The following is a 25,448-nucleotide window of genomic DNA, read 5'->3' on the forward strand; positions in this document are numbered from 1 at the left end:
AACTCGAGCACCAACATACACCATACACAAAAATAAATTCAAGGTGGATAAAAGATTTAAATACAAGTCGTGACACCATTAAAGTCCTAGAGGAGAACGTAGGCAGGAAAATCTCAGATATTTCACACAGCAATATTTTCATTGATATGTCCCCTAGGGCAAGGGACATAAAGGAAAGAATAAACAAATGGGATCTCATCAAAATAAAAAGCTTCTGCCCCGCTAAAGGAAACAGTATCAAGATCCTTTAACATTTTAGAAAATACTGGTTCAGTGGTAATGAACTACTTTAGCTTTTTCTTGTCTGGGAAGCTATTTATCTGCCCTTTGATTCTATATGATAGCTTTGTTGGTTAGAGTAATATTGGTTGTAGGTCTTTGCTTTTCATCACTTTGTACATTTCTTGTCACTCCCTTTTGGCCTGAAGTGTTTTTGTTGAGAAATCAGCTGACAGACTTATGACAGATCCCTCATAGGTAACTAACTGGTTTTCTCTTCCTGCTTTTAAGAGTCTCTCTTTGTCTTTAACCTTCTGCATTTTAATTATAATGTGTCTTGATGTGGACAATTTGGATTCATCTTAGTTGGGACTCTCTGCACTCCTGGACTTATTACATCCATTTCCTTCACCAAATTAAGGAACTTTTCTGTCATTATTTGTTCAGAAATGTTTTCAATTTCCTGCCCTCTCTCTTCTCCTTTTGATGTGACTATTGGTATGATCAAAGTTGTTCCAAAGACTCCTTTTTTATTTTTTTCTGTTGGATTATTTTTCTTTTTACTGTTCTGTTTTTTTTGGGGGGTTGTTTTTTGGCTTTTTGCTTCCTTTTATTCCAAATCATTGATTTGATTCTCAGCTTCATCTATTCTACTGTTGATCCTTGTAAATTATTCTTCATTTAGTTTGTGTATCCTTCATTTCTGACTGGTCCTTTTTTATGCTGCTGAAGTCCTCACTGAGTTCACTGAGCATCCTTATAACCAGAGTTGTGAACTCTGCATCTAGTTGATTGCTTGTCTCCATTTTGTTTAGTTCTTTTTCTGGAGTTTTGTTCTGTTCTTTCATTTGGATCATGTTTCTTTGTCTCATTTTGGCACCCTTTTCATGTTTGTTGCTATGTGTTAGGTAAGGCTGCTATGTCTCCTTGGCTTGATAGAGTAGCCTAATGTAGTAGGTGTTCTGTAAGAGACAGCGGTACAGCCTCACTGATCACCCAGGCTTGGTGCTCGAGGTGCAGCCCCACGTGAACTATGTACACTCTCCTCTTGTATTTGAGCCTTGATTGCTGTTGACTCATCAATGGGAGGGATTTAATCCCAGGGCCATCAGCAGCCAGGACTGGCTGCAACCACCAACCACTAATGCCCATGGAGGATCAGCTGTGCATGTGTCCATGCCACAGAGAAGAACTTAGTTCAGCAAGCCTCTGGTGCCCACTAAGTCCAACCCTTGAGAGTGTTGCTTGTGGGGGTGCTTGGGTGGTGATGCTTGGACATGATTTGAAGCTGTCCACTGGGTGCACTGGCCCTGGGGCCTCCTGGGAGGGGCAGGCCAAGCTGAGCTGCTGCTTGTGTTCTGCCTGGGGTCACCTGGATGAACTACAAATCAATCTGCATATGGTTACTACTTGTGCTGGGCTTGAAGGTGCCAAGGCGAGGCCAAGCTGTGAACCAAGGCCAGCTGCTGCTAGTGTCAGGGCTGGGATCACTTAGAGACGGATACAAGGCACACTGAGGCCAGGAGATGCTTATTTGAGGGATTTTAGGAAAATCTGAATCATGAACCAAGAGAGGCTATTTATATGGGAAAGCCATTGGAAATAGCGAGGGTGAGCCTAAAAGCTGGGTGGGGTGGGGCCTCGGGGAATCACCAGGGCAGTGTAAACAGTGTTAGCCAGGTTGATGGAAACTCAGGTATGGCACCCACCTGCTAGCTCTGTGGTGGGTGAGAGCTCAGAAAAGAAACAATGGCCTCTGCTAGCACTTCTATCTAAGAGAAAGCTGCCCCCCACCCCTAGCTGTCACCCAGATGCCAGATAATTCATTTCCTTTCCCTATGTCTCTGGTGCCTTTCAAACTGCTGCCCCAGCACTGGAGCTCAGAGGGCAGTGAGTGAGTCTAAGTAAGTCTGTGCATGGGCCCTTTAAAGTAACTGCCTAGGACTCCAGCAGCACTTCCATCTATCTCAGCCTTAATCCTCATTGGTTTTATAACCAGAAGTTATGGGGACTTCTCTTCCTAACACTGGAACCTTGAGCTGGGGGTCCTGGTGTGGAGCTGGACCCCTTTGCTCCTCAGGGGACCTCTGCAGCCAAGATATCCCTCCCAATTTTTATCTGCCACTTGTGGGTGTGGGACCAACACATTCCACATCTCCACCCCTCCTAACAGTGGCTTCTTTTTTTAACTCTCTAGTTGTAGGACTTCCATTCAGCCAGATTTCAAGCAGTTCTGAATGATGAGTGTTCTGTAGTTTAGTTGTAAAAGACACCAAGAGACAGTCTTGACAATATGGTTGAGATCCTCCCAAACTTCTCCTGAATTGGAGATGTCTAAAGTATTTCAAGCAGCTAATTCTAGTAATACATAAACATAGTATACACACCATATCTGCAGTCCCAAACTCCCTATGAGTTAATCCACACATTCATTTAAGAGGTCCCATATGAAAGAATTTATTTTTCTTTCCTGGAGTCTTTCTTCATCTAAATATAGTATGAATATTACTTGTTTTTACAAATTAAATCTGCCATTCAAAGTACAGTTTAGACTTTGGCAAACCAAATAAAAATTTCTCATTTCTTTTGTAAAAGATAAGTCTTTTTAATTTTAAAGAATATGAAAAGAACAATGACCTGAAATAAATTATTTATAAAATTTCAGTGCTGTATCTTTTCAAAAATATAAAAGTAGCAGAAAGTACATTTAAAGAAACAGGACAAAGAATGTATCTTCAAAGCTATATTAAACATTTCCCAGCTTGGGAAAATTCACATACCCAATCTGGTTTCTATGAAACTTAAAAAGATCAAACAATTAGAAAGAAGCTGGGCTTGAAGGAGAAATGCTAGGGATTTTAGTAAACATCTGGTTACCATTTTAAATTGTAAGAACTCACACACTTAAGGAAGCAGTTTAGTTCCTTTGGAGTAAAAGTGAGACACTGGCTTTTTGTTCTCTTTGCACAGTGGAGGGTAGAGGAAACATCAGAACAGCGAGGTCACTTGAAACTCAACTTTTATAAATGAAAAAGCTTTTTTCAAAAGCTAAAGTAAATTGAACTCAGGTCCCTGTAGTATAAACAACTCAACTGAGTTAAGGTTAAATAAACATTCCTCCAGCTCTAGTGTGCCAATTAAAGAACACATTCTATTTGGTCGTAAATACATCAGTAATTCTATAAGCACAGAGGAAAACAACAATAAACCTGAACACACAATTACTGGGTACCATGATACAATAAAATAGAATGGCGCAGGCTTATAAGTTTATTTGATTCAATTTCTTTTTTTTCCAGTTTGATTAACTAAAGGCACAGAAGCACTTCTGATATTGTGCAAAACCTATTACTTGCATAATAAAAAACGTATGTCAAATGTGTTCTAGGCGAAATACTGCCAAAGCAAAACACACTGTGCCTTTTAAATGTGACCTTTACTTTTTTGTCTCCCTGCTCAATAGTCATACACCATAGTAAACTCAGGAAAGCAGCAGGGGTGCTAGTGTGGGGCCGGAGGGGGAAAGGGAATGAGCAGAGAAGTTCATTAGGCTCTCAAGCTTTAAATTATCAGTAGAAGCATCTGCTGTAAATGTGCACTACTAGCCAAAAGGGACCACTGCCAATTCTGCCTCCTGATCCACATTTCTCCACTCCTTGCAGCCCACTCCTCTCTGCTGCCCTCAGGACACAAGACTAAAAGCAAAGACTAAGGAAAGGAATTCCTAGAATGATGGAGATTTAAAATCTTGATGGCTCTCCCTCAGTCTGGGTGTGTGAATGTTACAGCACATCGCAGAACTACACATTTGAAAAAGACTTTGGTGGTAAGTTGACTCACTCTCCTGAGTAATAAAGCAACTCTCTCAGCAGCATGCCTGACCTGCTTCTGTTCCACCAAACCTCCTACTTTTTTGAGATAGGCTGTTCCATTGCTGGATAACGCTGACTGATACAACATTCATCCTTAAATTGGTCCTGGTTACACCTTCTAGAGTTACTACAAATAAATCTTTTACTCAAGTAACCCATCAAACAGTGGGAATACAAAAATACTGGTGGAACTACTTGCAGAGCCTCCTGGAAACATTTTTGGTTGGAACAATCAGTTGTGTCATTCCTCCTGCCCTTCTGTTTCTGCTGCAACTGTAGAAATATGCCCTCTTCGAGGACACATAAATAGTTCTGACCCAAAGATAACATATATTCTGGGTCAGAGCTTCTTGAGCCACATATTATTTAGACTCTACCCTGGGAGCAAGTTTAAAACTTTTGAAAAACATTTATTTTCTCTTAGGCCACTATTTCATTCCATGAACTGGAACAATGACTTGCTAAGTAGTACCTGAATGATATGAAAGACAATAGTTTGATGGTGCTTCTATCTTTTTCTTTAGAGAAGTATATGTTATAAATCCTGGGTCATATGATATATTTTTCCAAAACAAGGGACTGGAAGAGCATAAAAATAAATATACTATGCCAAGTAAAGAACTAGAGAGCTTCATGTAGAGGACACAAAGGGACCTAAATGACATGACAGGGGTGGGGGTGAGCATCCTTAATGCTTCCTATGTTCTCAAACAGCAAAGCTATATGCTTATTACTTTTATGTGTCCTTTACTGGAGAACATTCTGAGATAACACTCTGTGTTCCATTGCCTTATGGAAAATGAAAACTTCAGTGAGCCAGTTATCACCTCTAAGCAGATAGCCCACCAACACCAATGTTCATATCCTTCCCTGGCATCTGTTTACTCCAGGTTCTGCTAAATACATTCATGTGAAAAGCTCACAGCACCAGACACTGTGTTATGTGTAGACCTACACTCATCCACCACCCCAAAAACCAACAGGCTGAATTACGTTGGTAAATGACAGGGGAGTCTTAAAAGCAAAAGAAGAGAGGAACTCCTAAAAAACAGACACAAGCACTTAAAAGCCTCAGCTGTCTACAATCATTGTGGTATGAAGTACCAGCCCTGTAAACCACTGTATGGGAGGGTGCATTATTTTATAAGAGCAGATTTGAGCATGAGGAGAACATTAGTGTTCTTCTAAAGTTATATAAAAATTAAAGGCTTGTCAATTATGTTTTAATGTGAATTCTCTCAGGTGGTTCACTACTTAAGGGGCCCAAATATTGGTGTACTATTTTATCTTCATTTATTCATGTATTCAATAAATATTCATTGTGTGCCCCTATGTGGAAGGCATGGTTTTAAGTAATAAGCAGAAAAGACATGGTCTCTGACCTCAAGGAGCTTACAGATTTTTTGGAAGTGAGGGTTTTTTTTTCCAAATGAAATGATCCAGAATCCTTTGTGTTGGAATTTCAGGAGTGTTTACAACCTAGACCTTTCCCTCAGAATATGTAAGTTGAGACAGAGTGCCTTGAAAGCTTTTTAGGTAAAAAGTTTATATATCCCCAAATATCCAGCAGCAGCATCCTTAGGTTACTTTGTATAGAAGCGATTTTAAATGCACCTCCCCACTAAGGAGCCTTCACAATCTCCTTCTGTAGCTAGTTTGTAATAGTAGTAACAATAATCTCCTCCCATTTGTGGATTCCTACAGTGTTCCAGGCACAGAACAATCCGAAACAAGCAATTTGCAGGGGAGAAAAACAAGGCTTCAGGAGGGTACTATGGTTACGTAACTATAAAATGGTAATACTAGCGACTGTAACCCTGGTTCTATCTTACTCTAAAGCTTATTCTTTTTAATTACCACAGTCTACTACTTCCCCAAGAAAGCAATTTTGTGGTTAAGCTCTCCTTACTTATGAGTAATTCAAATTGCAACTTCCTAGTAGCTCCTTTTTGAATACAAATAAATGAAAGAAAAATTTGAAATGGGTTTTTCATTACAAAAGTTAAGCTTGGTCTGCTGTTGATGTTTCTTTTCCATACAAACTTCAGAAACAGCTTTTGGCAAGCAGCCATTATAAATAAACCCTCAAAGTTAGACTAAATTTCAAATGATACATGGATGTGTTAGAAGTTTTTTGAGTGCAAGTGAATATAAATGAAAATAAAAGAAAATGGAAATCTATTAAATTATATACAAGAGAGGAAGTAGCCTTTTTTTCTTTTCTAATATATTTCCTACAATATTAAGTAGGGATCCATATCTCTTGCTCTATTATCTGTTAATAGTGCTTCCCAAGAACATAGTCCGGTAAATTATAGTGTCCTTATTATTGGGGGAAGATGCTGTGAGCAACATTATTTAAAATAGCATTCTCCAGAACACAGTAGATCAAGTGTAATGTCAATACAAATATCAATAAGTACTACTTATCGCAGCCTTAACTCTAGCCCTCAGAGATATGCCTTCACTATACCACACTGTGACGTTCTCTCAGCTCATGCTGGAAGGTCGCTGTATGAACCAAGATATGATGTTCATTTGTTTGCAATACAACTGTTGCTCTGGTCCTTGACCTATTGCATGACACAGTGTTATCTACTTAATAATCCTTTTGAGAAAGTTTTTTACATGTACTACCTGGGTATGCAGAAGATTTATGGGAAGGAACTGTAATGTTCCCTTCTTCCTGAGAGTAAAGCTTAAATTCTTTCCCTGTTGCTCTAGAGACTCAAAAATCTCAAAGCCAAAATTAAGCCTAAATTATGGTAGCTAAGATATCCAGTTTGAGCCCAATTTTTGTGTTTTCATTTTAGTAATTTTACAATTACATGTTTTACTGTAAACCATCAACTCCTTTTTAAATAAGGTTTGGTATAAGTTAAAAATACCAAACTATCACAGTCTCAGACTCTGATCATCAGCTTGGTAAGGGAGTAAATGACATAGAATTAGTCTAGGTATGAGAGGCAGCAAACTTTTTCTGTCAAGGATCCCACGATAAACATTTTAGGCATTGAGAGACATGCAGCTTCTGCTGCAACTAACTACTCAGCTCCGCTATTGGAGAACAGAAGCGGCACAGTCAGGACAAAAATAGATGAGTGGCTGTGTTCCAACCGAACTGTGTTACAAAGACAGGCATCGGGCTGAATTGGCCCGTGGGCCTCCAATTGCCAACCCCTGGCAAGAAAATCAATATGATCTCTCACGTTTTATATTTCTTCAGAAAGCATTCCATGTACAATCCCCAGATTCTTAAAAACAAGAGCAATTTCAAACTATAAGAGTGACTCCTATTCTGTAGCTATGATAGCAGTTGGCATTTGTTTTTTAGGTGAACTATATAATACATTTAATTTAAAAGTGCAAGATTTCCTCAGAAAACTAAAACTGGAACTGCCTTTTGACCTAGCAATTCCACTGCTGGGATTATACCCTAAGAACCCTGAAACACCAGTTCAAAAGAACCTTTGCACCCCAATGTTCATAGCAGCACAATTTACAATAGCCAAGTGCTAGAAGCAACCTAAGTTCCCATCAGTAAATGAGTAGATCAAAAAACTGTGGTACATTTACACAGTGGAATACTATGCAGCAGAGAGAAAGAAGGAACTCCTATCCTTTGTGACAGCATAGATGGAACTGGAAAGCATTGTGCTAAGTGAAGTAAGCCAGGTACTGAAAGACAAATACTACATGATCTCACCTATAAGTCGAACCTATTCAACAAAACAAACAAGCAAGTTATAACCAGAGGCATTGAAATAAAGAACAAACTCACAGTAACTAGAGGAGTGGGGGGAGGGAGATAAGGAGGAAAAAAAGAGAAGGGTCATCGAGGAACATGTATAAAGGACATGTGGATAAAGCCAAAGGGAAGGAGTAGGATCAAGGGTGGGAGGTGGGGGTGGGTAGGACTGTGGGGGGGGGGAGTAGTGGGGGAAAAATAAAAGCAACTGTACTTGAACAACAATAAAAAAAGTGCAAGATGCATTCAAAAGTGGACAGAAAATTGCTAAATATGTACTCTCCTTCAATTTCTATTTTTAACATATGCACATAAATAATTGTATTCAATGATAAAATCTACTGAGTCAGCCTCTTGGACCACATACTACTTCAATGTTACCATGGAATAAGTTAAAACCTTTTGGGAAACATCTACTGTCTTTTAGACCACTATATTATTCCATGTACTAAAGCACTGCTTTACTAAATACTACTTAGACACTAGGAAAGGGACTAATTGGTTCTTCTATCTTTTTCTTTAGAGAATTCTATGTTTTTATAAATGCAGAGACATAGATATATTTTTCCAAAGCAAGCTTTGAAGGACCATAAAAGAATATGTTTTATACAATTAAAATAAAATAAAACTTTTAAAACATTTTAAATAAAATAAAATTTTTTAAAAATAGGGAGGGCTGTGGGGGTAGGCTTGGATGGGGTTAAAAGGCAGAAAACCCTACCTGAACAACAATTAAAATAAAATAAAATTTTTAAAAAAGAATATGTTTTACATTCTAAGTTTTGTAGGCCTAAATCTAAAGACAATTGTCTTTTTGCTGTTCTCAAAATCAGCCTAAACATGAAATGCTTATATATACCAATACAGTTAAATCTTAAGTAGTGCAATGGCATTATAGCAAGTTGACTTTTTTGCATTTTATTCCCAAAATTAACCCTAAAGATTGTTACTCCTTGAACCAATAGTATAGCCCTAGGACAGTGCTCCCCAAACTGGGCTACACATCAGAATTACTTTTTTCCATTTTTAACACATAAATTTCTGGGCCCCGCTCCCAGACTATTGAACAAGAAACATATTGGCTGGGTTTTACTGTGTCTCCTCCCAGAATTCTCATGGGGTTGGACAAAGTGATTAAATTCTTACCACATCCTATTGTGAAGTGAAGATCGTTACTGCCTTTAACAGATAAGAGAACTAGGGCTCAGAGAACTTTACTTGTTTAAGGTCATGTAGCCACAGCCCTACCCTTCCGGAGAGAGCCACCAACCTCTGTTAGGTCACTAGAATGGAATTAGCCACATTCTAATTTAGAACCTGAGACTTCTTTTCTTGTCAATGAGTGTTTACTAAGTAAGTGGCAGGAAAATTAAATAAAATATAAACTCTAAATGTCACTCCACAAGAACAAATTTTATTTAGTAGTGGCATGTTGCCTGCCTGGCCTATGACCCTTTTATTGTTTTCTAATTTTTATCTATTTCTGTCCTTAAAAGATTTTTTAAAAATGGCCCAAACTGGAAAGAGGCTACCTGTGCTTCAAAGGATGGTACAGAAAGAGGTCAGTGGAAGTGACAGGGGTTGACAGGAAAGGAGAGGAAGCAGGTGGAATGGATAGGTAGAACAGGAACAATGCATTTTGTATTTAATTTCTTATGACAGGAATACATTTTATAAATGTGTCAAGTCCGCACCTGCATACTTAGTAACTTTTGTGGGAGTACTTATATTGTTTCTAATGTAATATTCAAATTTCAGGATAGCAAACAGCAGAAACTGCAATGGTAAAGTAAAAGATAGGTGGGTAGGTTTCTAGATCATTCTGAATTGCTTCCACTTCCTCCAGGCAGAGATTAAGTTTAACTGAGCCGACATAGCATCAGACTTTCTGCTGCTGCTCATACATTAAAATAGGCATGAAGTGAATATGTGAAACTAAAGCAAAACAAATTTTGCAAGATTCAAATCTCTAGAAGGTATTTTTTGTAGTAAGTTCCTTAGTTCAAACATAATTTATACATTAAACTTGTAGCCACGGCAAATAAACTGCAATAAAAAAGTGGGGTTTTTTCATATGTTAGATGATCAAGAATATGTTAGATTTCAGTCACAAAAATTTTTTATTTTGGGATTCGGTTCATATTGATCTCAGTGAAAACTGCAAACTTCAAAATCAAGTGAAAAGCAAAAAAAAAAAAAAAGCCCACATTTTTCTGTACTGGTGAAATTGCTGCCCTTTCCTGAGGCCTATCCAGGAATAATATCTCACTACACAGAGTAAAAGAACACCAAGAAAGAGTTAGGAAATGGATGTCTCAAAAGCTGAGGGAATGTAGCAGGGAGCAGTGGAAACAGCATTTACAAATGACAAACTCAGGTGACACCATCTGTTTGTGCTCATGCTACTGGGCCCAGGAGCTCCTTTGGCAACTACATTCTTTTGTCTTCAGGCTGTCTTTGCACTTTCTTAATAATTGGAAGCTGCAAAGTAATCCTTTTTTTTGTAAAACTGATCCAAGATTGTCGAGAGAGAGAGGAGACATAGTCCCTCTGTTTTGCAACTGGAAAAAAACTGAAAATTGAAATTGAATGAAGTTGAAATGCACAGATGATCCATGTTGTGCCCATACACAGCCAGTAGCACCTCCGACAACAGTGGTGTTCTGCACAACTCAGAAACCCAGCTCACATGGCATGCAGGTGGTGGTTGTATCAGCACATACAGCCAACCACCTGGTTCGGTGATGGGCTAAACTATTCCCCGGGATGAGAGGCAGTTTCCTTAACACCTATTCTGATAAATGGTTTCCTGACAATATCATGTGTGGATGTTCTAGAACTCTAGGTTGGTCCATCTTATTAGAATCGACTTCAATGAGGTTTATAAAATTTGTTTCCAGCCTTCTTTGATATACTGGAACTTTCATCTTCCCTTTTGTTTTTCTCAGTTGCTTCCAGAAGCCCAGTGTTCTACGTTTCCATACTATCTCTTAGGGGGCAGGGACCAGCAAATGACATTCCTGAAAGCCTGTCCTCATGACCCACACTCTCCACATTTTTAACACCATTCTATTCACCAAAGTGAATTTTGAGGGTCTCCAATCCCTGGGATTTTGCTAGCTAAGTAGCTTACAACTTTATAGCTAACGAGGTAAAAGGTGAACATAGTAAGGAGTGATCATGGCTGAATGTTCCTCCCAGCCTCTTTCTTTTTTTAAAAAAAAATATATTTTATTGATTATGCTATTACAGTTGTCCCATTTCCTTCCTCTTTATTCCCCTCTGCCCAGTACCCCCCTCCACCCACATTCCTGCCCCCTTTTAGTTCATGTCCATGGGTCGTACCTATAAGTTCTTTGGCTCCTACATTTCCTATACTATTCTTAACCTCCCCCTTTTTTCTGCCTACCATTTATGCTACTTATTCCCTGTAGTTTCTCCCCCATCTTCCTTCTCTCCTTTCTCACTGATAACCCTCTATGTGAATTCCATTTCTGTGATTCTGCTCCTGTTCTAGTTGTTTGTTTAGTTTGTTTTGTTTTGTTTTGTTTTGTTTTAGGTTTGGTTGCTGACAGTTGTGAGTTTGTTGTTATTTTACTGTTCATATTTCTTATCTTCTTCTATTTCTTAGCTACATCCCTTTAACATTTCATACAATAGGAGCTTGGTGAAGATAAACTCCTTTAACTTGACCTTATCTGGGAAGCACTTTATCTGCCCCTCCATTCTAAATGATAGCTTTGCTGGATAGGGTAATCTTGGATTTAGATCTTTGCCTTATATAACTTCAAATACTCCTTTCCTGCCCCTTCTTGCCTGCACTATTTCTTTTGAGAAAGCCACTGACAGTCTTATTGGAAGTCCTTTGTAGGTAAACTGTCTCCTTTTCTCTTGCTGCTTTTAAGATTCTCTCCTAATCTTTAATCTTGGATAATGTAATTATGATGTACCTTGGTGTGTTCCTCCTTGGTCCAACTTCTTTGAGACTTTGAACTTCCTGGACTTCCTAGAAGTCTATTTCCTTTGTCAGATTGGGGAAGTTCTTCTTCATTATTTTTTCTAATAAGTTTTCAATTTCTTGCTCTTTCTCCTCTCTTACTGGCACCCCTATGATTTGGATGTTGGAATGTTTCAAGTTGTTCTGGAGGCTCCTAAGCCTCTCCTCATTTTTTTGAATTCTTGCTTCTCCATTCTGTTCTGGTTGAATGTTTTTTTTCTTCCCTCTGGTCCAAACCGTTGATTTGAGTCCTGGTTTCCTTCCCTTCACTGTTGGTTACCTGAACATTTTCCTTTATTTCACTTTTCATAGCCTTCACTTTTTCCTCTATTTTGCAACCATACTCAATCAATTCTGTAAGCATACTCATTACCACTGTTTTGAACTGTGCATCGGTTAGGCTAACAATCTGTTCATCGCTCAGCTGTATTTTTTTTTCTGGAGCTTTGATCTGTTCTTTCATTTGGGCCATTTTTTTTGTCTTGGCATACCTGTTACATAGTAAGGGGTGGAGCCTTAGGTATTCACTGAGGCTGGGGAACCCACGTCACTGCATTGTGATGCTGTATATGGGGGAAGAGTCCAAGAGGGAACAATGCTACTTGCCCAGCTCTTAGCCACCTTTCAGTCACTTCTTCCTCTACCCACAAGCAAATTGGGCTTTTCTGGTGCTGATTCCTGGGTGGGTGGGTTTGTGTACATTCTAGGACCCTGTGGGTCTCTCTAGTGAACCCTTCTGTGAGGCTGGGAGTTTCTGCTGCTGCAACCCCCACAGTTTTTTCAGTCAGAGGTTTTGAGGCTTTATTTCCCTGCTTTGGAATCCTGGGTTGTGCAGTCTGTCTCTCTCCCCATTTGTTCCTTCTGACTTATCTGCACAGAAATGTGGGACTTCCCACTCTGCCAGCCACCATCTTGCCTGCCCCAGTCCTCCAGCCACAGCTTTGCCAGGTGTCCTCTCCACCCTGTTGGCCCATCTCCACCCCTCCTCCTGGTCTGCGATGAATATTTCTTCTTTAAATCCTTGGCTGTCAGACTTCCATACAGTTCAATTTCTGGCAGTTCTGGTCATGTTTTATTTTTAAATTTGTTGTTGTCCTACTTTTGGTTGTACGAGAAGGCACAGTGTATCTACCTCTACCTCCATCTTGGCCAGAAGTCCAAATTTTCCCCCTGCCTCTTTCATTCACCAGCATAAACCTAGCACATTAAAGAGTGAGGAGCCACTGATGAAGAAGTGTATGATGATGGCAAAGCTGTTGAAACTTAACTGAAAAATAAATATTACTATGGTACCAGGGTCTGGATATTCTCTTCCAAAGGAAACCACCACTGAGATCAGCAGTTGATGCCAATTGCTTTTTCTTCCCTCCCTTATAAAGAGGAAAGTGCGATTTGCTCAAGCTGAATGAGCATTCCGCATCCTTGTAGATCTAATAATAATACAGTCATACAGGATAATGGGCCAAAAGCGAGACTGAGGCAACAAGGAGGTGAAGAGGACAAGCACACAAGTGAGAGCTGGAACAAAGGGGTTCAAATCCTGCCCTTCCCTCGCCCCAGGTTTAAGAAACAGGGTGAGTTACTTTACCTCTTGAAACTTGTTTCCTCTTCTGGAATATGGGGGACAGGGTTTAATATTTCTTAATCTTAGAGTACTCAGGGGATTTCAGTGAGGATTAAATGAGATTATGAATATAGAATAGAACATAGTGTCTGTCATGGGGATAGTTGCCAAGTGCGAGCTGTTCTTGTCACTGCCCTTTTTGACCCTCATCATCTCTTCAGCTCTCTTTTCAAATAACTTGTTGAAACACTTGTCTTTTATTTTTCACTTCAAATGAAAGAAATAAAAGTATTTGACTAGTAATGGCATGTGTGATAAATATCCACACTTCTTTCACATTTAGAGACAATCTGTGAATCACATTTAAGCTAGTTTCTTGAAACAATTTCCAGCACATTCTACTTGCAGTCAGATGAATTGGCAATTTTCCTAAAATATGGAGCAGTTTGGTGTTGGGAAGAACATGTATTCAGGCTCATAAACATAAACATTTTTTATGCAGCACTTAAACATGAACTATGCAACTCCAAAATGCTACAAAAGTATAAACTAAATAATGTCAAGAATAAAGACATATAGCTGAAGAAAAATTGAGAGGAAGTTGAAAAAAAGCCAAGTTTTCTAAAGTGCAAGAAAGCTGATCAGTGGCAAAAATTTGTTGTAGTGAATTATTTTTAGAGGAAGATAGTAGCACATTCCAGAAATTATTTAATATTATATGTCAAAATGCTTTGGTAATTACTTTCCTATTCTGACCTTTTTCTAGCAGCTCCAGCCCATGGTCAGCACCGAGCCTTTCTTCAGCGATGAGCACTGTGTAGTGAAGTTGAGTGAGAATGTGCTGGTGAAGCCAAAGTTCCTTTTTGCTGTAGGAAGGAGGCCCATAGAGTATGGCCCTTCTGCCATGGCTGCCAAAGTGTGTCTCAACTGATTCTTCGATCTAAAAAAAGAAATAAGGCATAAAAACACAAGTGGAAGAAGTTGCACATTTCTCTTGAAGAACATCATAAATGCAAATCAAAGGCCATTCAGAAAGTTATCCTTTAAATTCTTCCCTAGATGTGAAAGACTCTGAAAGGCAGACAAGGTCAAAGACAACCTCACATGCAAGAACTGAAGGTGAACTGAATTTTTCTTACTGTTATGGAAAGATCAAAATTTGAGGCCATTAAAATATAAAACTCCTAGAGGAATACTGTGACATAGAAATATAAAGCTCAACTCTAGCTGAAAATGTAAATTAATAGCAATGCCTTTCATCTGCATTGTGCTTTTATAAAGTAGTTCCAGCTGCATTACCTTATAACAGGTCTTTTAGGTAAACATGGTGGAGGAAACAGACTCAGAGAGAGAGGATGGATTTTGTGCTGGGAGGAACTATTCAGGAATCGGTAGAGCTGAGAAGTAATCCCAGAGCTCTTTAAAGATGTACATAGCTACAGCTTTTCTCAGGACACAGCAAAACTAGAATGCATATCAATGAGACTGGATGGATCTTTGTGTGAAGAAAGCTACCAAAATATAATTTTAGGTTCTCCCTTCAACAGCTTATTGTCCTCCAAATAAGTACTCCTGTTTCTCACAATAATAAAAGGGAGAAAAGGTAAACAACAAAACTGGGAATCCAAATTACCTTTAATGAAGTTCTGAATCAAACTGTGTATTACATGGATCTAAAACACAGTATGCACCATATCTTTCAATACTTAAATTTCTTCATTATTTCTCATTACTGAAAGAATCAATTTCACATCTATATCAAGGAACACAAGGCCATTCAAACTTAGACCCCCTTTCCTGGGTTTCTGGTCATATCACACTCTTAATAATTTCCATCCCTAAATATGCCCTGAACCTTCATATACACAACACTGTGCCTTCACCTGCAATTCCTTCCTCTATCTCCATTCATCCATCTAGCAAACTCCCAGTCAAACATTATCCCTTTTGAAAAATTCTGTACATTTAAAAATAAAAATGTAATTGAAGTATGTCCTGCCATTAGCACTCATGAAATCATGTCTCTCCCTTATGATGTGAGCTCTTTAAGGGGCAACCTGCTTTGTCCTGGTTTTCAGTACACATCATACATATGTAATAAATGAAGGTATCTGCTAAATTAATGAGCTATAGTACTATATCTGGATCTTTGAAGGTAAGTATGGAAAGAAAAAAGAAACATATTTAGATTGTAAACCCGATGAAGGCAAGAAACCATATCCTGTTCTGCACTGCACACAGATTATTTCTATCTGAAAATTACTAGACAAAGTGTTGTGCAGTACAGAACACAAACTCTGGAGCCAGAATGCTGGGCTTAAATTCTCTGGCCCCACCAGCACTATGTGTGTGACCTTGGCCTTCCTCCTAAAGTGCTGTGAGAATTAAGGAGTTAATATTTGTAAATTGCTTAGAACTGTGCTTGGCATGCAGGAAGTACATGCGTTTTTAAAATAATAATGTATCATAAAGAGCAAGGAGTCAGGAAAAAAGTTTCTGATTATGACCTCTGCCTGCCACATGTTATCACAGGCACTTACTACATGTGTGATGGATATAATGGAAAAGAATAGAGCCTTACCTACTCACGCTGTCTGTGCATGGTACTTTGGCAAAACATGACTGATTAGATCTTTTTCCTTGTTAGAGGATATTGCATTTTATTGGCGATGAAACTATTTAAAGTCAAGAATTTAATTGCAAGTGGGGACACGATTCTCCTCAAAATCTGGTAATACTTTTTAATGATAAACTTGTAAGAAGGAGTACTTGAACCCAAATACAGTTTGAGCCTTTGGACACAAGAGTGAGATGGAACCAGTAGCCCACTGGAAGCCAAAATAAACAAACATGCATCTAGGTAGAAGGGGAAGACAGATGCTTCCAAATATATCAGTGTCACTCAAGCAAAACATGCAGAGCCCAGAATTCCCTTCTCAGATTATTTTCTTACGTAACCACAGGATGTGTGTCTCTCTATTACAGCTGGCTCAAGTACAGCAATGATTTCACATAAAGAGACTGTATTTTCAAACCTTAAGTTATTATTTAGGAAGATGCCATTCCTCCTTTTCCCCCAACCAGGAGTGGTTTAAGGAACACAAAGGTGGTCCTTACTGAGATATCTTCTGTAGATCATATTCTCAGTAAAGTATAAAACTGGCCATATTTTGTAATAACCTTGACATAGCTGAAATTTTAACTCATGTCTCAGACTACAGGGATTAAATACGAAATGAGATTGTCAGTCAAATTATGTTCTATTATCCTGTCATATGAACTGCCCTGTCCTTGCAATATTTATAACACACCGTATCAGCAGAATGGCCCAATACCAAGGAGCAAGAACGGTTTTAGCAGCCCGACAACAGGTGCACACACTGCGTATGTGAAATAAAAGCAATGTGAACAGTTATGTCAACCGCACCAGCAAATGCAGGATTAGAAAATGCCAAGAGCAGCACTTTTGGAAATAAAAGCTTCTGATTACTCATACAATTGTGAAGATATATATTTAGTGCAGAATACATTTAACCTGGCCACCACTGCAACTACACTTGAGACTTATGAGCCTGTTGATGAGAATTTAGAAATTCTGGATATTGGCAGTCTAATCTCTAAGTCACTTCCCTCTCTCCCTTCTCCTTGAGATCTGCTGACTATTCCCTCAGAAATCATTTTGCTGGGCTACATGATAGTTGTCTTATTAACTGAACACATTTTTATTGGAAGGTCTTCCAAATCTGAAATCTTTACACCACCTTTGAGAAAGCAAAGGAGTGTTGTAATAAAGTACTTGGAATGTTAGATGCAGCAAGGTAGAGTGAGAACAGAGAAACATTGGAAAATCCAAAGTTTGAATTTGAATTCTGATTATGCCAATCGCTTGCTTGCTTCATCCACTGGAGTGAGTTATTACTGAATCGTTTGTCAGAGTTTTCTCATAGATGTAATAACAAATCCTACTTCATGAGGTTGTATTGGGAATTCATGAAGTTTCCACGTGCAAGTATGCAACATAATGTCTGACCAATAAATGATGTTAAATACATATGAATAAAATTGAATAATAATCAGTTATAATATATTGTAACTCTTATATTAGGAATTCTATACGCTTTTCAGTTAATATAATTAGTCCCTGTCAAAAAGAAAAAAATTCCACAATAAACTATATGCTTCCATATGCCCTGATATGTTTTTCTTTGTAGTACATGTTACCTTCTAATACAAAGTATAATTATTTATTTACTATATTAATTTTCTGTCTCCACACACCATAAAAGAAGGTAAATGACAATATGTGTTTTTGTCTGTTTTGTTCACTTTTGTTTCCCCAACCTAAGAACAGTATTTGGAACATAATGGGCACATGATAAATAGTCTTTAAATGAATAAATCCAAACATCTTTTTTTGATTGTGTAAAAGTCTTTGTTATAAATACTACCATAGAATATTGGAAATAAAAAAAAGGAAAATTTGTATTAAAATATTTCTTTCAGTAAAATTGTGAATGGTAACAAGAATGACAAAAATTGAGTTAAATATTTGAGCAAAATAATGAATTTCAGTGAAAAATAAATTAAAAGCTATGTTATAAAAGTACTATATATTGCAGTCACACTTTTAAAAAGCTTTCACCAAGAATCACCAGAAAATCAGGAAATACAGCTCTTTAAAATATAGTAGGAATCAAAAATAAAACTTTTTTTCTACACAATGCAAAGATTTTCAGATTTATTAAAGTAGCCATGTCACTATAATAATAAAGTGACATCTTTTGATGTTTTTACAAAAATATAATAGACCTAAGATATGTGTCATATATAACTAAAAGTCAAATTGCCTTGCTGGTCTCAATTTTTGACATTTTAGAAATATTGTAGAGCCTATTATTATGAATTATATTTTAATTTTTCCACTATAAGAATAAAAGAGATTTTTTCAGCTGATGAAGTGTACACTTATTTTAGAGAATTCAAAAAAAATGGATAAAGTTTCTTATGGTGTATATCTTACACATTTTCTACTTAAAAATTACTCTAACTTCAGGATGGTTTAGGAACCATAGGTTCCCTGGCAGTGCAAGCAGAGTCTCTGGAGAATCTCACGGCGAACTCAGCTGGATTTCAAGCCCGTCATGGAATGATCACACAGTTCTCAGAACTCACTCCATAACACTGAACACCTTCTGACTGTACTTCCGAACTGACATTGGGGGTAGCCCAACACTCAACATCCGGTGAAAGGCAAGTTTGCTGATTTGTGGCTCTATGTAAGATCTAAACAAATAATAAAGAAACAAAAGTAATAAAGTTTCAATATATCAAAAAATGTATCCTCACCCCTGGCTGGGTTGTTCTGTTGGTTGGAGCATTGTCCTGTACACTAAAAAGGTTGCGGGTTTTATTCCAGGTCAGGGCACATACTAGGTTGCAGGTTCCATCCCCAGTTGGGCTCATATGGGAGGCAACTGATCAATGTTTCTGTCTCATATCAATGCTCCTCTCTCTCTCCTCGCCCAAAACCTAATGAACATATACTTGGGTGAGTACTTAAAAAATGTATTTTCAATATAGTTTTGAGAAAATGGCACTCATTTAAATAGCCACTGCCAAAATCCATCATCACCTATTCCTCAATCTATTTTTCCCTTTGGCATTCTTCACAATTTATAATTATCTGTAATTTGTTTAATATCTGCTTCTCCCACTAGTCTATATGTTCTGTAAGCATCTAGACTTGTCTGCTTGGGTCACTGTACATACAGCTTACTGCCAGGTTCTGAATAAGAGGAAATAAGTGAATGAATGAATGAATGAATGAATGAGAAAATGAATTAATGCATGAATGCAAAGTATGAGTTCATTATTTGTAATCACACACATGTCCTTTAATTATTTTACTTACTATCATGTGAAAAATCCCCTAGAAAATCTCAGTGGAGGCTTTAGCATCTGCATCTCAAGCCATAAAATATCCATGACCTCTTCATCCCAATGACTATCTTCTCTACAGTACTGCAAACATCCATTCCAATGGCTATATCCTGGACTCTGTGGTCCCCTCACAGCCCCACCTCTGAAATTATAAAATGACCTAATCACATTAATCACATTCATTCTCTAATCACATTAATATATTTCCAGCTCTTCTCATATATTCCCAAAACACCAGTTCTGCAACCACCAGTCTTTCCTCCAAATGCCAGCTTTCTACTAGCCTCCTTTTCCACCTTCTTTCTCTGCAGCTCAGATTCCATGGTTCAGAATCCCAAACCCTGTCTGCCTGTTATGTTAAATTCCCTTTCTCCACTGTCCTTCCATCACATCTACATGCAAAACCTCAAGCTTGGAAGAGATGGGGATACTGCAGTAAACAAGCAGACAGGTCTCTGCCCCCACAGAGCTCACAGCTTATCAAAGAAAACAGAAATAAGCAATTAGTTATAAAAAGTCAGGACAAAGCAGGTAAACAAGGGGGGAATAAGATGTTATGCAAACTGAGCTGTAAGACCCAAGAAAGATCTCTGCATAAGACCCAAGAAGGTGAACTGCTGAAGAAAAGTGCCTGATTGGCCAGATTCTGGATGGCAAAGCCAATTCAGTCTTCAGGCTTCCCAGACCATTCTGCTATGCATCCCTGGTCAATTCTCTTTTACATTGTCCACAGTAACAAAACTTTCCACTCTCCAGCTGCCTCTTATTTCTATAAATAACTGCCTCCCCATTCATAGAGGAAATTAGCACTATTAGAAGGAAACACACTGAGTTACACAGCCTGTTTTGGCAAACCTGTAGGCTATTGACACAATGAAAATTTCCTCTTTTCTTCTAATTTCCACAGGAGAAACCTGTCCTCCACTTACAACTAATCGCTCTGCTTATTTTTCAGATTCCACACTCCTCCTCCCCTTGGCAAAAAGCCTCTTCCCTATGTCCACTTTCAAATCAATGAGAACTTGATCTTTAGCTCCTCCTCCTGAATCCTTAATATTCCCTCCCCCTTCTTTCCCATTGGCTCTTTTTCAATGTTTATTCATTTGCCTATTTAATATTTTTAAACACCTCCTATGTGACAGGCATAATTGCAGGCTGTGAGGTATATAACAGTGATGAACCCTGACAAATTTCTGTCTTTCTCTGAGCTTACTTTTTAGTGGTAGGAGCAATAAACAATGAAATCATGCAATGTAAGTTCCTGCAGAGATAAAGGTCAGGGTAGGAGTGTTAAAGAATGACCCAGGAGGTCTTTTAGATGGCACGATACTGTTCTTGCCTGTGTTATGAATGTTGTGTATGAAAGAAAATAAGAGGAGAAAGACAATTCTTAGAGGAAGAGAAAAGATATGAAAAAAACTTAAAACAGAAATTCCTTAAAGGTCAGCACCATAGGTACTTTTTATTGTGAGTGGAAATATGGTCAGGCAAGTAACAAGAGATAACTTGCAACGAGAATAAAAGTAGAGGTTGTGCAACATTACTTATTATCATGTTAAGTAGCTAGTTGGAAACCAAAACTTAGTGAGTAAAGGAGAATTTTCAAATAATAACTTTATGTTGATCTTTCTACTTAAGTCCAACTTGATGAACTTTGATTTTTTTTTTTTACTAAAAGACAGAGAAGAGGCAGATGAGAAAAACTGGACTTACTACAGGGAGGGATGGTGTTTTTCTTATTTTATTTTGTTTCTGACAGAAACAGGGTGGGTATTCTGACAGATTCCAGAAGCCCAGACTTTTACAATCTAAGTCACAGGATTTCCCAGAAACTATATGCCACTGGGCTCCCATAATGAAAAGAAGAGATTTCTTAAAAAAAAAAAAAAAAAGGAAACATTCAGTGACCTGAGTGATCAAGTCATAAGAGCGAGAGCTGAGACCTGTCATAAGGAGTCATCTCATCGCACAGGAAGGAATAAGGATAGGAAAAGCACTGGGGGTGAGATAGGGTATGTGGCAGAATAGCTGTAGTCAATAAATCTATAGAAGCTATCGAGAAGAAGGAAAACCACCCCCTGCCAGGTTTATGGCTTAAACCAGCAAAGACCAGCTCGATCCAACATGGCAGCTAACTTCATCTGCAGGTAACCCCTAGCCTGATTATATGTTCATTGTAATGCATCAGCGTGCTAAACCACACTCCACATACCACCATAATCAGAAATGGAAAGCCCATATAAGGACACATAATGGCAATAAAACTCCCCCAAGAAATCTCCACCCTTTTCCTAGAAAGACCCTGAATATTCCTCCCCTTCATTGAATACTCTACCCCAGATTAAATGAAACTATAAAGGAAGCAAATTCTGCTAAAAGGGCCACTGCTTTGTCTCCGGAGTCACCCATTCTCTATCTCACTGCTTCACTAAGAAACTCACTTTCACTTTAAACTCTGTGCTGGCTCATGTTTGAATTCTTTCCTGTGTAAAGCCAAGAACCTACAGTGGGTCACAGACCCTCGGGTGCCCAGACCCCTGGAATGCCTGCATCAGGAGGGCAGGCGCAGTAAGCACTGCACTGGGAGCCTGGTTTGGTTAGAAAGAGTGAAGAGAAGCAGCCCCAGGACTGTCAAATCAAATCACGAGTCATGGTCTATGCGGCTGAGAGAGAGCTAACTACAGAGGATGGAAACATAACAGGACTAAAGAGAAAAGTCCCAAAAAGGATTTGCTGCAAATATACTAAGTAAACCAAGAGGGAGTCAGTAAGCTGACTGTGAGAATAAGAGAGCCCAGTGCAAAAGGGGAAAACAGATGAGAACAGCAGGCCAGACCCTAGATTGGACATCCTAGGCTAGAAAATCTATAATGATAAATAATGTCAAGTTGCCTTAGTCCACTGGGAACATCTAAAATACTGAGACTTAAGAGATACATTATAATGTTTGCTTATCAGAAAAGACTTTCCATAAAATGTATAAAATATTAACCTATAATCTGAAGGTAAACTCTGAAAATTCTTAGGTAACCTTTATATTTAATGTCCATCCTCCTCAGGCACAACCTGGGACCACACAGTGCCTTCAAAATGGGGTGCACAGCCCTGGCCAGTGGGGCTCAGTTGATTGGAGCACTGTCCCATACACCAAAAAGGCTGGGGGTTCAGGTCCCAGTCAGGGCACATACCTAGGTTGCAGGTTTGACACCCCATCAGGGCATGTATGGGAGGCAACCAATGTTTTGATCTCTCTCTCTCCCCCCTTCTCCCCTTCTCTCTCTTTAAAATCTATAGACATGTTTTAAAAATAAAAAGTAAAAAGGGCACAAAGTATACAGCTTATGTAACTGAAAGAAGAAGAGAAAGCAAAGAAGAGCAAGTTGCAAGGCAGAAAAGAAGAAAACAGGCAGACTGAGCAGCTCAGCACTCCAATCACTCTGGGCATTGCTTCAAATGTGTGCTGCTCATCCTTTGCCAGGCTAACACTCACACAGAGCAGGAATCTTGGAGACGGGGAGAAATTAAAAACAAAACTAAGGGCACAAGAAGTGTGATTTCTCCTCTATTCCTATCTAGAGTCTCCTGCTGTGACTTCTGGCCTCCCCAGGGCTGCAGCAGTTGTTGGCTGCCTCTGCTCGCCCCCACTGAAATGCTCACCCATTTCAATGAACATGGAAGAGTTTATAGTGCCTTCCTTCTCTGCTTCTCCCATTTTCTTTTCTATGTGTTTTGAAAGTTATATTAAGCATCTTTTTCAGCCTCCTCTGGAGGCTTTTCCTCCAACTAATTTTCCTTGAGATGCCACCCATGATGCACAGCTGTGGGTCATCAGCTTGCTATTTGCTGTAACTTTACAGACATAACAAACTAAACAGATTATAAACACAGGGGAATAGCTGGGAGATGGTAGTCATGATAGCTTCCTTCAAAGTATCTTTAAATATACGATAAAGCTTTAAATGCAATCCAGAGAGAATGTAAGTTGCTTTTTCCTTGGGTTCAATTTTGCTTCCTATTTTGGGGCAAACCAGAACCACTCTGGTGTCCCTCTTTCATACCTTTTCTTTTACCCTACCTTCCTTCTCTGCCTCTTCCCTGCACACCCCCATCCCTTCCCCATCCTCCTCAGCAACTTACACAGAGCTTAAGAGGAGGAAGAAGTTATTGTCTTTCTATTCTAAGCCCTGAGGGCATTTGCTGGCTCTCCAGTAAATGTTCTCTAGCCCCCTGAATCTCACCACAGTATCAACAGTAAACAACCTCCATAATGAAGAGAATGGAAAACCAACAAACAATTACGAAAAATCAAGCAGAGCACAAGGAGAGACCTTGTTCTTTTGAAAAAAAAAACATTCAAATAATGGCAAGTCTCTGTCCCCTGATGCCAAAACAATGAGTTAATTCAGCAATTCAGACTTAAAATAGTCCATGCAAAGGCAACATAAAAAAAAGAGAACACTGAGTTCATTACAATATCAATACCTAAGCATCATATAATCTACCCACTTTCATAGATGCCGGACACTCTAAAGCTAGGTTCCAGGCTTTGCCAGTAACACCCCAAGGCCTTCTGAGTCCTGGGTCTACCCTTTTTTCTCCCCCTCCAGTCACTATCTCCTGACACCACTTAAGCTCCTAATGAAAAGCTCCTCCACTTTTCTCAGAAAATGAGCACCGACCTTCCATCTTATTCTTCATGCTATTGTAGGGGTAAAAGGAAACTCAAACAGTGAAGATAAAAGCATTTGAAAATATATAGCTCCTCATAAATATAAGGCACATTCCGATATCTCCTAAAGAATTTATCACACAGAAGAATCTCTTGACAAATTAAAATATTTGAAATTGTTAAAAGATAAACTGAAAAATACTAAAAATTTTAAGATTACTTGCACAAAAATCAATTGGAATTGGGCAGTGTCAACCCAGAAGTGGTTAGGAGTGCTTTCCCCACCTCTAAATCCACCATAGGAACCAGGGGAAAAACTTTATATAGAAAGTGTGGAAGCAAAAAAGGGAAATTACTTCACGCCCTGTCTCTTGAGGCATTTACAGGGTTCGATTTTGGTTGCTTACATAGGGTGCCACAACATCAGAGCCACCTGAATCTAATGGCCTCCTTGTTAATTAATTCAACAAAATAAAAACTTAAAAAGATTTCTTTAAACATTTATTTATTTATCTATTAGAGAGAGGGAAAGGGGGGAAAAAGAGAGAGGGAGAAACATTGAGGTGAGAGAGAAACATCAGTTGGTCATCTTCCGTATACATACTCAACCAGGGACTGAGCCCGCAGCCCAGGCATGTGCCCTCACCTGGAACTGAACCAGCGACCTTTTCATTTTGTGGATGACACCCAACCAACCAAGTCACACCAGCCTTGTCAAAAAATTTTGAATCATATGATTTCACAAGGGGTGTCAAATTAAAGTAGAATATGAAAAAAGCTAGTGTTTGTATATTAAGGGCAAAAAAGCATTTATTTTATTTATAATTTTATTTTTCAATTACAGTTTACATTCAGTGTTATTTTGTATTAGTTTCAGGTGTACAGAACAGTGGTCAGACAATCACATAATTCACAAAGTGATCCCCCCGATATTTCCAGTACCTACCTGGCACCATACTGTTATTATAATATTATTGACTACATTCCCTATGCTGTACTTTATATCCCCATGACTATTTTTACAGTTTTTAAGTATATTTTATTGATTATGCTATTACATTGGTCCCAACTTCTTCCCCTTTGCCCTCCTCTGCCTGGTACCCTCATGTTCATGTCCATGGGTCATTCATATAAGTTCTTTGGCTTCTTCATTTCCAATACTATTCTTAATATCCCCTGTGTATTTTTAGCCTACCAATTATGCCTTTTAATCCCTGAACCTTTTCCCACATTCTCCCCCTCCCCTCTCCCCACTGCTAGCCCTCCATGTGATCTCTATTTCTATGATTCTGTTCCTGTTCCTAGTTGTTTGACTGGCTTGTTTTTGGTTTTGCTTTTGTTTTTCTTTTTCTTAGATTTGATTGTTGATATTTGTGAGTTTGTTGTCATTTTACTGTTCAAAGTTGTGATTTTCTTCTTTTTATTAGATAAGTCCCTTT

The 25,448-nt window shown here is 38.6% G+C and overlaps 1 protein-coding gene across 3 annotated transcripts in view; it reads right to left on the reverse strand.

The window, feature by feature from the left end:
* CPED1 (cadherin like and PC-esterase domain containing 1) overlaps positions 1-25,448 on the reverse strand; it is a 273,386-nt gene that overhangs the window by 229,401 nt on the left and 18,537 nt on the right. For all 3 annotated transcript variants that reach the window (XM_045847151.1, XM_045847144.1, XM_045847161.1), the window contains one exon: positions 14,157-14,340. In XM_045847151.1, coding sequence (XP_045703107.1) covers positions 14,157-14,340 — 184 coding nt within the window. The remainder of the gene's footprint in view (positions 1-14,156; positions 14,341-25,448) is intronic.

This window comes from Phyllostomus hastatus, unplaced genomic scaffold, assembly GCF_019186645.2.
Source record: "Phyllostomus hastatus isolate PE091 unplaced genomic scaffold, TTU_PhHast_1.1 phas_contig_118, whole genome shotgun sequence".
NCBI classification, from domain to species: Eukaryota; Metazoa; Chordata; class Mammalia; order Chiroptera; family Phyllostomidae; genus Phyllostomus; species Phyllostomus hastatus.